A 12579-nucleotide genomic window follows, 5' to 3' on the forward strand; every position below is an offset into this window, starting at 1 on the left:
AATATCATCTGACTCACCACGAGCAATGCAGGAGACTTGCTAGTCTTTTAAAATGAAGAATGGATGAAAAAATCACACCAAAATAATAAAAGGAACTGAAACCGAATCCATACATAAAAACATTTTATTGAATAGTATCATATAAATAATCTTGGTACAAAATGTTACTTCGCAAAAAAAATGACTCAGATTTCCTTCCAGTTGCCAAACTTATAGATGCTGCTAACAGTGACTATTCTTTGCAGATCTTGAAATGAAAAAAGCAAGTATCAATCAGAAACGTAAGCAAAGATTCACTCATTGGCATTAGCTATTTCGAGTTTTACAAATTGGCCCAGCCACATTAAAATATTTCACATTAACATAAATGTTAATAGCCACAAAGTTATTTAAATTTCAGGTCATACTATCAAAGACATCTGACTGGGTTAATGATAACAATTGGAGCTTTTGGCCTAAATTTAAAACACGTATCAGGATATCCAACAAAACAAACATACGGAAGATGTAAATGTAGCATGTAAGGAGTCTATATGATTTTTCTCCCCATATTTCTCCCCTCTGCTCTTGAAGTCACTGACTCGTGCTTGGTTACAGTTACACAGTTGGCAGCAGTCCTTTGGTATTTCACCCTCATGGGGAGCATCACAGCTCAGTTCAATCATGTCTTCACTGAATGTCCACACACACACACACACCCTGTTCAGCAGAAGTCACTGCAGAATAATCAGGAGTGGGAACCCTGGCTGATTTTTCATCTTCTCTAACCCAGGGGTGCTGTGGCCAATTGTATCATCCTCACTGCTGCCTTAGCTAAGAGCATCTAATTCAGCACAAGCCAATGATTGAACATGGGATCTTCCTAGTCTGTATGACTCAATATCACACTGGCCAGTCCACTTAGCCACAAAGCCATTGGGGGAGCTATATGGAGTTCTTATAGGTTTCCGATATTTTTTCTCTTTAGGTTACCAAGGAAGATGGAGTACTGGTAAATCTTTACACAAGTGAAAGCAATAACTAGATGTTATATCACCTATACGAACCCAGATGCAGCCTATAAGAATGAAACCATTTCACCAGCATTCACCTGTAAAGATTTCTGTTCCATAAGTGCAGTCCTTCCATGAACCAGCCATCCAAAAAGATTTAACCTACTGCTAAGTGACAAGTAAAGAAATTGATTATTTGTTCAAGTGCCAGAAGAGGATTTAAAATACTGCTTATAATTTTTACTGTTATTTCTGGAATAGGCTGTGTTTTCGATAGAACAAATTAAAAAAATTAAGTGCCCAAGTTACTCAAACAAGTCTCTCCTAATTTCACTACACAAAACATTAATTAGTGTTAAGATTGTCTAGGCTAATCCTAACTGGACAATGAGTACAGTTATGGATTTGAAAATAACACTAACCTTACTGAAGTGTCTTTCTATACGTGATTGAAACCGAGCAAATGGATACAGAATACATTTTTTAAATTAGTTCAGTTGCTTTTTCCAACATGTGCAAGAAGTGTAATCAAAACATAATGTAAATTCAAATATTAATGGAATATTTTGGCAAAAAATGTAAACAGTGCATGTACTGGAATATTGGCAAGGTCTTGTTACTGTCTGTTTGTTCATCAACAGCATTTGCCTACTTTGTCGTGTAAACATGGGCTATTTACTGCAAGCACAAAGCTTTAGTGTTATTCTAGCTCTCTTATCTCCTGGTAACTTCATAACATTTTGGGCTGCTTCACATGAGAGCAGCAGATAAGGAGAAATATTGCTGTGCCTGATCTTTGTACTATTACTGAAAGGTGCTGTAAGCAAGTCTTTTCACTGAAGCCAATATTCTATTCAAGGAAATGGAAGATATGGTGTGGTAGGACATGGAATATAAAAATTGCTGCTGAATATTGGCACTTTCTACCATTGCTAACCCTTCTCATGCTGAATAAACAATAATACTCTTGATCAGTGCCAGACTTAGTACTCTAATTATTATTTTTTTTAATTAACTTCCATGTGGGTACTAAGCAGGGCCACTGTCTTATGGTGACTGAATAAGTCATAGTCCATTTTAATTACATGGGATTCCAGGCGCTGGGGATTTTTTCCACAATTACATTCATTTATCCATCGGTACTGAGCTTTCTCAGAAACGATAGGTACTTATTAACATAAGGTGATGCTGTTAAGTGTCACACCATTGCTTTAGAACATTGCCCAGCTTCAGGGAGCCTCAATTCCAACAGTATTTAACAGATCCTATTTAATATGCCCCAGGGTCCAACCTCATGATACACAATTACTAAGCAACTATCCAAAAACATTCACTCAGCACAATTGTCTAGTGGCATAGTTATTAAGCTATTTGTTTCACACCATTGCAGTTATGGATTTAAGTCAGTCGACTTTTTATAAATTTTCAACTTGCTGAGTAGAATGTTTTTGAGCTCACCTTATTTAATTTTTTACTTGCCACAAATGATTTGTTAAAATTCAAACCAAGGATATTAATCCGAAGGAAGAAAAAATGCACCTTTGGTGTAGACAAACTGGTCAATCGAGTAATGAAGAGCTGCTACAGGCCACAAGTATCAAACACAATAAAAGCAGAGAAAAATATAATGAATATTTATTCCTCCATCTGTATTCACACTGACACTACCTGAAAGCTGCAGAGTTGTTTTGCTTTTCAGATCAAAAACGCTGAAAGGAACTCAGTTCTCCCAACTCAAGTGTGGTGAGTTCTTTGTCAGACAACATGCAGGGTAAAAAAAGATTTAATGAAAACTCTATAACTTGTTTGCCTAAGAGAGTAGATGGAGCTAAGAATGCAGAATAAGGGAGGGAAGTGAGAAATTGTTAAGTTAATGGAGAACATTTTCTTTTTAAAAAAATCATCAGGTTGAATATCTCTCGTCAGGTAGAAGTTGAGTGTCTACTCTGGGGTAAAGGTTCAACATCTCTCCTCAGGTACAAGTCACAAACTGCCTTGCAGCAGTGTTGATACCAGAAACCATAGAGGTCCCTATTATCCAATTCCCTGCTTGGCCCTAAAGGAGGATTACCTCATGCTGATCATCTTTGAAGAGGATAAGGGAACCGTAGAAGAATCCAAGCTAAATATGTTTTTTTTTGCATTTATCTTTCTTTCTACCAAGCCTTCAATGTTTCATATAAGATTGAGTCAAAGAAGCTGGCGGAGATATTGCAGAAGAGAAGCCCTACCTTTACTTACAGGTTTATACAGATTAGTGTTGGCAGTTAATGCTAAATTATTGGAACCTTTTCACAGAAGTGCAATACATTAAGGATGTATGTACACTGAAATTTTAGTTGCTGTGAAAAACATCAAATGGGGACAATAAGAAAAGGAACAGTGGATCTTCGGATCAAAAATAAAATAGTATTTGAACTATGTCAAATGTTTTCACAACCATTAACTCTGAGTATTGATAATGTCATCAAGTTTAATCTCCATGGTTATATTCAGAAACCATGGAAAAAGTTTGACCTCCTGCACTTCCATTATACTCGAATGAAAAGCATCAATTAAGATCATTTTTAAAAAATTCTATGAGATAATCACTTACATTTCCAAGTGGACATAATGGAATCATTTTGTTATCTGTACCAGCAAGTAAAATGTCCAGTACTAGTTCTCAGTAATATATTCCTCAATAGTGTGTAGAAAATAGACGGCCAGTCAGGCAAAGAATGCTAGAGCTTGCTGACCTTAATTAAAACAAGGCAACATTTCAGTTCCCACCTAGAGGTGATGGGATACAGGTCTGACTGGAGATGCAGGTCTGGTTGCTATATAACCCTTCCCCCAATAGAGAAGTCAGACTAATTAAAAGCTATAAGAGATAATTTAATGAATTTGCACTCCGGACGTGGAGCTTTGCCTGTTGGGAATTTAAGCTCCATCTACCTACAACATTTTGTCCATCAAAATTTAAATTTGTAAAATTACCACTATAAAGCTAACTCTTCAAGATGGTACAGACAGGTCTTAATTTCAACAAAAGATCACTCAGGCCTCTCCTCCTATAGGCTCACAGTGTACCATGTACAATGATGTGATTTACATAAACACCTACTTAAATAAAGAAAACCACCTGCCTGCAGCACACAGATGTTGCAAGTTAGATCTGAGATGGTACTTTTAAAAATTTTATTTTTGGTCTTCTTTGTTTCTTAAGTAATTACATATACTGAACCCTTTTAACACATCTCTGTTTTACAATGCTTCGTAATGCTAAAGTCATGTAAAATTCCTTCTCCCCTACTCAGAATATGTTGTAGGGAAGGTCAAGTGTGTATTTGTGGGATGATTTGTCTCTGAATGTATTGCACTCTGACTGTTCATGGTGCTGAGTGAAGCGTCATATTGAATTGAAGGGCCAATTCAGTATAACAGTTCACTGGGCATCACGAGCAGGTAACTGTGCTCAGTCGCAACTTAAGTGAAGAATTATTGGCCCTTCCTCAGGAATTCGAAGTTCTGAAGTGATTTTAAGTTTTACAGCAGGTGTTGAATGTTTCAGACAGGAAAGTAAAAAGGAAGCTTGTATCATTATGGTAATGTGTGCAGCTTAAAAACCGCTGCAGCATCAAATTGTCAACAACACCAAGCGGGTTAACTTTGTTTTAAAATGCACCTGTAGTGATTCACATCTACACTACATAATACAACTCTGCATACAATATGTATACATCTGTGTATATTGAATCTAAATTACAGTACAGTACATTGTGAAAGAAACAGTTGACTCAACCACGTGTTCAGCTCAAACATCTAATTCAATAATTTTACTATAGGGATGTGCTGGCCAGCAGGCTTTAGGTTCTAAGGCTGTAAACCTGGGATAAATCCAGCGAGTTTCTGACTAGACCAAGTCTTCTAGTTCAATGGCACGTGCATGACTCTCATAACCTTTCATCTTTTTAAAAAGTGCACGTTCATTTGATGCACACTTTAATGTATTTCACGTTCAAGTTAATGGCCATAACTTGTTACATGTATGCCACTCCTGCAAAAATATGCAATATATAATATTTTTTCCTCTTCAACAGCGAACGGTTTCTATTGTGCTGCCATGTAACTTGGGATTCGGGGAGAGTAGCATAAATGAGCTTTCAAAACAGAAAGCAAGAACTATGCATTTGTGTCGAATGCTTGGTTCCAACTTAGATCTTTCAAACCATCAAAATTTGCATCAGGCCATTTTTAAGATCTTGTTCTATGCACATCCCTATTTTAGTACATTTTCTATTCTTCTGTGTAGACAGTATTACCTGTGAAGTATTTTTATATGAGAAACAGAATGAGCAACAAACTTGTGTCTCCATTAGAGCATCAGTGGATAATGTAGGTATAATTACTGTATAAATTCCCGTAACACTGGGTTGGGTTCTTGGAGACGCTCATTAAATGAAGCATAATTTACACACTTTTCACACTGGAACCATTCTGAGACCATGAATATATGGAATAAAGTCCAACAGTTCACAATAAATGTTTGTTTAGTGGGATAGATTTTTAAAAAGTAATGGTCCTCGTGTTTACACAGCAACACTGTTCTTTTGATAGCTGAATTTAAAGGGATGATTTTCCTTGCTAAGAGTCCCTGTCACTGTCTTCTCCTCCATACATGTCTGCCAATTTTTTGAACCGAGGTCCCCAGTCACTCAGGTAATCGTAATCCTGGTCTGTCTCTGTGGTAACTGACTCTAAGGAGCTGAGTGACTCAGCTATGGACCCATTTCCTTCATAGGCGTAAGTTGCTAGAGAATCATAAGGAGGTGCACTGGGATCTGCATCATTCTCCTTTAACCTCTGATTAATGAAATCTCTGACGTCGGTGTTATCTGGTACTGGTGGGGTCCGCCGAGGTAGAAGGAAATTCTCTGGTTTTATATCCCTGCGTAACTGGGTGTCTTCTATTACTTCAGGATTCCTCAGTGTGCTAATATCGAAGGCCTGGGTGTCCTCCTCGCCACCTCCTTCATCATTGTAGCTGACAATGTTGTCTCGGATATCCTCTTTGGAAATGATAAGAGGCTCCTTCTTTCTCTGTTTTCTCATGGCAGCAAAGAGTACTACAATAACTGAAAATAATAAGAATATAGATTTAGTTAATTTGTTACAATTTACAACCCAAAACTGGAGGGAAAAGGAGAGGGCTTTGTTTTTTTCCTAAAGTAAATCCTCCTTTTCTGTTTACAGTAATAGGACAAGTGTTTGCATTCTTTACTTTTTACAAGTGATCTGACTCGTATTTAGTGACTTAATGCCATTTAAAAATGAACTGATCCAAGATCGTGTACATCAGCTTTGGAATTGGAACTTATTGCAACCTCCTCTTTTAGTTGATGTATCACATTGGTATGTTAACTTGCTATGTTGCTCAGTGATAGGATATGGAATCGCCACTATGGTTCCAGGTATTCAATTCCTCATCTCCGGTACCTAAGAAGAAATGGAATAGAGTTTGGGCATTTCACAGGCCGAGAAAATCAGAGGACAATTCAATTGATACTTTTCTTGTACAGTTCCTAATGACAGATAGGCATTTTCAAAGGATTGGGAATAGGACACCTGTCTCAGTCAGGAGACTGCTGCATAGTGACTAGAGGAATGTCAGCTTGACTTATCGTAGATTCACATCTATGAGATAGAAAGTTTTGATTCATGCCCCCTCCCCTTCCAGGATCTGACCATGTAATTTAAGCTGGTAACTAGACAATGTAGTGCTCAAGGAGTACTGTGATGTTGAAGATGCTGTTCTTTGGATGAGACATTAAACCGAGGTGCTGATTGCCTGATTTGGGTTGCATGTTGAAGATGCCACGGCACTATTTAAGAGCAAGGACTTCTCCCAGTGCCTGACATCCGTCCTTCAAACAATACCATCAAAAAAGATAGGCCCCGAATTTACGAACATATGAACAATGACGGACAGGAAAAGACCCTCTGGTCCATCCAGCATGTCCCACACGATTGTGATACCTTCTGTATCCTGCTCTTGCTGCTGCTCCACTGCAGTAACTATGCTGGAAGTGCAGCGGAAACCCCGTTCACGGAGCCGAAGCAGCTCTGAGGAAATTCCAGGCCATTAACTGGTCATTGATCTCATTATTGTTTACAGGATCTTGCAAAATATCTCTCTCATTTACCTACATAATAACAGTCACTGTACTTCAATTCATTTTATGTGAAGTGCTTTCAGGCATTTGAGAGAAATAATAAGACACTATATAAATGCCAGTCTTTTTTTCAAGGTGGCTGCAGGAGGAAACCTAATAGAGAAGAAAGTAAACATCAATTACATCAATTAGGGGCCTAGATGGAATGGACAGGGTAATGGTCAACTGGAAGGCTGTTTCCAGTGGGGTTCCGCAGGGCTCAGTACTAGGTCCCTTGTTTTTTGTGATATATATCAATGATTTAGATTTAAATGTAGGGGGCGTAATTAAGAAGTTTGCAGATGATACAAATATTGGCCATGTGGTGGATAGTGAGGAAGAAAGCTGTAGACTGCAGGAAGATATCAATGGACTGGTCAGGTGGGCAGAAAAGTGGCAAATGGAATTCAATCCGGAGAAGTGTGAGGTATTGTATTTGGGGAGGGCAAACAAGACATGGGAATACACAATAAATGGGAGGATACTGAAAGGTGTAGAGGAAGTGAGGGACCTTGGAGTGCATGTCCACAGATCCCTGAAGGTAGCAGGACAGATAGATAAGGTGGTTAAGAAGGCATACGGGATACTTTCCTTTATTAGCTGAGGCACAGAATATAAGAGCAGGGAGGTTATGCTTGAACTGTATAAAACACTAGTTAGGCCACAGCTTGAGTACTGTGTAAAGTTCTGGTCACCACATTACAAGAACAATGTGATTGCACTAAGAGGGTACAGAGGAGATCTACGAGGATGTTGCCAGGGCTGGAGAATTTTAGCTAGGAGAAAAGATTGGATAGGCTGGGGTTGTTTTCTTTGGAACAAAGGAGGCTGAGGGATGATTTAATTAAGGCGTATGAAATTTGAGGGGCCTAGATAGAGTGGATAGGAAGGACCTGTTTCCTTTAGTAGAGAGGTCAATAACCAACCAGGGGGCGTAAATTTAAAGTAATTGTTTGAAGGATTTGGGAGCTGAGGACAAATTTTTTCACCTGGGGGTGGTGGGGGTCTGGAACTCACTGCCTGAAAGGATGGCAGAGGCAGAAACCCTCACTGCATTTAAAAAGTACTTGGATATGCCTTGAACTATCGTAACCTACAGGGCTACAGATGAAGAGCTGGAAAGTGGGATAAGGCTGGATAGCTCTTTTTCAGTTGGCGCAGACATGATGGGCCAAATGGCCTCCTTCTGTGCCATAAATTTCTATGATTCTATCAAGGGTGTAATTTTTTGACATCGAGCTCCCACTGAGGCCCTTCGCCTACTGAGAGCATAGGCTCAAAACCTTGGCACGTGCCTCGGCACTGCGCTCATGGTGGGAAAGGTTCCTCATGGGGAATGTAAAGTCGGAAAATTATCCTTCATGAATGAGAGGGAAAGCATAAAAACTCAAAATAATTTCTCCCACACCTTTCAAATTATAACTTAAGACAATTTAAAAAATATTCTTGGAGCTGTGGTGAATACTCAGTAACTCTTATCCCAGGCTCCTTTCACTTTACTACTGCCAATTTTATTCACATGATCATGCCAGTATAATTTAAAAGCTAGGAGCTTTTGTCTTATTAGGTAAAAGTTGGATTTTTCAGCATCATTAATGTGCCTGCAGAAATGTAAAATTATATTTATAAATATTATAGCAATTTAATACTTTTCAGCAGAAAAATGAGTGGTGGAAATATAATTTATAGCTTATTTAATGAATTGTACTGTTCTATACTTGATGCAGTCATTGTATATGACCTGACATCACTCTGTGATACCCTTGTATACATCAGACATTGATTTGTACAGGGTCCAATTTGAGCACTATAAGTGGCTGATCAGTAGCTCTGGTGATCTGCTCCACAACTGATTTCTCCCTCCAGAGATATGAAAAGGGCTATTTTACAAGAATGTATAAGTAATTTGCATTTAGGATTCATTTTGGTTTAATTTACCACAAGCACCTCAGCACTCATCTCAACAAGAACAACAATTTGCATTTATATAAGGCCTTTAATGTAGTAAAACATCCCAAGGCGCTTCACAGGAGTGTTATCAAACAAAATTTGACACTGAACCACATAAGGAGATATTAGGACTGGTGACCAAAAGCTTGGTCAAAGAGGTAGGTTTAAAGGAGCATCTCAAAAGGAGGAGAGAGAGGTAGCGAGATGGAAAGGTTTAGGGAGGGAATTCCAGAGCTTAGGGCCTAGGCAGCTGAAGGCACTGCCACCAATGGTGGAGCAATTAAAATCGGGGATGGGCAAGAGGTCAGAATTGGAGGTACGCGGAGATCTCAAAGGGTTTTAGGGCTGGTGGAGGTTAGAGCTATGGAGGGTCAAGGCCACGGAGGGATTTGAAAACAAGGATGAGAATTTTAAAATTCAGGCGTTCCCGGATCGGGAGCCGATGTAGGCCAGTGAGCACAGGGGTGATGGGTGAACGGGACTTGTTGCAAGTTAGGATACGGGCAGCAGAGGTTTGGATGAGCTCAAGTTTATGGAGAGTGGTTGATGGGACGCCAGCCAGGAAAGCATTGGAATTGTCAAGTCTAGAGTTAACAAAGGCATGGGTGAGGGTTTCAGCAGCAGTTGACCTGAGGCAGGGGCAGAGACAGGCGATATCATGGAGGTAGAAGTAGGTGGTCTTTGGATATGTGGTCAGAAGCTCATCTCAGGGTCAAATAGGATGCCAAGGTTGTGGACGGTCTGGTTCAGCCTTGGACAGTAACCGAGGAGAGGGATGGAGTTGGTGGCTAGAGAACGGAGATTGTGGCGGGAACCGAAGGCAATGGTTTTGGTCTACCAATACTTAGTTGGAGGAACTGGATGTAGGACAAGTAGTGTGACAAATCAGAGAGAGTGGAGGGGGCGAGAGATGTGTTGGTGAAGTAGAGCTGGGTGTTGCCAGCATACATGTGGGTCCTGATGTGTTTTCGGATGACGTCGCCGAGGGGCAGCATGTAGATGAGAAATAGAAGTGGGCCAAGGATAGATCCTTGGACTCCAGAGGTAACGGTGCGGAGCAGGAAGAGAAGCCATTGCAGGTCATTCGCTGGTTACGACTGGATAGATAAGAATGGAACCAGGCGAGCGCAGTCCCACTCAGCTGGACGACGGAGGAGAGGTGTTGGAGGAGGATGATGTGGTTAACCGTGTCAAAGGCTGCAGACAGGTCGAGAAGGATGAGGATGGATAGTTTGCCACAGTCACAGTCACAAAGGATGTCATTTGTGACTTTAATAAGGGTCGTTTCAGTGCTGTGGCAGGAGTGGAAACCTGATTGGAGGGGTTCAAACATGGAGTTGTGGGAAAGATGGGCACGGATTTCAGAGGCAACAACACATTCAAGGATTTTGGAGAGGAAAGGGAGGTTGGAGATAGTTTGCAAAGACAGAGGGGTCAAGGGTGGATTTTTTGAGAAGGGGAGTGATGACGGCAGATTTGAAGATGAGGGGGAACAATACCTGAGGAGAGGGAACCATTAACAATATCAGCTAACATGGGGGCCAGGTAGGGAAGTTGGGTGGTCAGCAGTTTGGTGGGAATAGGGTTGAGAGAGCAAGAGGTGGGTCTCATGGTCAAGATGAGCTCAGAGAGGGCATGAGGGGAAATAGGAGAGAAACAAGAGAAAGATACGAGTTCAGGGCTAGGACGGGGGAACCTTAGGGTTCCTCAGCACAATTGGAGGTGACCATATACTGCTTTTAGCACTCATGCCTTCAGCTAGGGAATGTGTGGTAAATTAAACCAGCACAAATTTTAAAGGCAAATAATCATCTAAAATTACCCTAATTTGCATCTGTGCTGGGTCAAGGGGGGAAACTCTGAGCCAGCACATCAGGTAACAGATCAATTGTGCAGCAAAAATTACAAGAGGACAAAAGTTGTACTTAAAGCACTAAATCAGTTTCTAACTAGTTGCTGAGGATATGCAAATGAGGCATGGAATTTTTTCTGGGGCCTAAACAATAGATGGACCTCTGAACTCATCAGTATAATCGACTTGTACTAATTATAGAAAAAACAAAGGCTTTACATGAATACGATTTTAACTTATAAGAACATAAGAAATAGGAGCAGGAGTAGGCCAATCGGCCCCTCGAGCCTGCTCCGCCATTCAATAAGATCATGGCTGATGTAACATAAGAGTAACTTTATCATGTATGGACAATTGTCAGATTCCCAGATGCCAGGGGAAGTCAGTAAGGGCCAAAAATGCTGAAGGCTGCCAGAACCCAAAATAGCAACCCAACAGCAAACGCAAATTCCATGCATTGTTTAGGTTTGCTGGCGGCAGCAATTTGCATCGGAAACGCCGGGAGTAATTTTAACTTTGGTTAATGGTGTAAAATGGACAATATTGAATTGAAGTCAATGGAAGGAAAATCGGGCGGGGCATATAATGGGTGGCAAATTCAACATCGACCATTTTACACTATCGCTTAATTACCCGCACCAAGTAAAATCGGCATTCTTGCTGTTCTAGGCAACCTTCCAGTGTAACAGGTACGTGATTGTGTTCTGGTGCCCTGTGTAATTTATTAATCAAACACCCATATAACATTTAGAACTTAATTTACTTTCTCCCCCCACTCTTCAATTCTCTCTAACATTTTCTCTGCCTGTTCCGCACCCCCCACCCCCACCCCTCCACTGTTGCTTACTTTTTCTGTCTCTGTCTCGGTCTCTCCATCATGGTTTACTCCTTCCGTCTTTTCAATTTGCTCTGCAAACTCAAACTGACTCATTTGACCTGCATACCTCCAATTTTAAAATGTGGACTCTGAATTGTGATTTTCTCATGCCAGGTAAAAGATTTAACAAACTATTTTTTTAAGAAATAAAAAGAAGAAATTCCTCTCCATACAATATACTTTCGTATCATTGCCCTTTAGATGAAGTATTCTTGAGAGAAATACAGTGGCTGGCTTTGTTTACAGGGAAGAACACAGCAAGTTGTCAACATGTATGAGTTTGGGTATTATTCAGCACTGTGCTTAGCTTTCAGCAGGGGTTACCTGTGGTTTTTTATTGAATGCAGCAACAATTCTCTGTACATCAATACAGTTCAGAAACCCTGTGTTTTCATTTCAGCCAAATTAACATTCATTCTCCAAACAAAAAGGTCTTTGTTGCAGCTATTTTAACTTACTTACTTCATGAAATTACTGCACCTCGCATTTGGCAAAACATAACATAATTATCTCAGGATTTGCATATCAACATCTTTAATTAGCCTGTGACATCTACAGTTCAGCGACAAGTGCCCCATTTCATCTGGTTTAATGAACATTTTGTTATAGCAGCTGTATTTTCAAACTCTCATTTATCTGTAATCTCATCTAATAGCCTCAGTATTTGCCTAAGACCCTTGCAAAAGTGCCTCTAATGTTGTGTGAGGCCATACA

At 40.1% G+C, this 12579-nt stretch overlaps 1 protein-coding gene across 1 annotated transcript in view; it reads right to left on the minus strand.

Moving 5' to 3' along the window:
- Nucleotides 1-106: 106 nt before the first annotated feature.
- The window catches only part of LOC137339218 (cadherin-6-like), a 204682-nt gene continuing 192209 nt past the window's right edge, over nt 107-12579 (minus strand). The window contains exon 12 of the mRNA XM_068001880.1: nt 107-6109. Coding sequence (XP_067857981.1) covers nt 5619-6109 — 491 coding nt within the window. The 3' untranslated portion in view covers nt 107-5618. The remainder of the gene's footprint in view (nt 6110-12579) is intronic.

Source organism: Heptranchias perlo, chromosome 2 (assembly GCF_035084215.1).
Source record: "Heptranchias perlo isolate sHepPer1 chromosome 2, sHepPer1.hap1, whole genome shotgun sequence".
NCBI lineage: Eukaryota > Metazoa > Chordata > Chondrichthyes > Hexanchiformes > Hexanchidae > Heptranchias > Heptranchias perlo.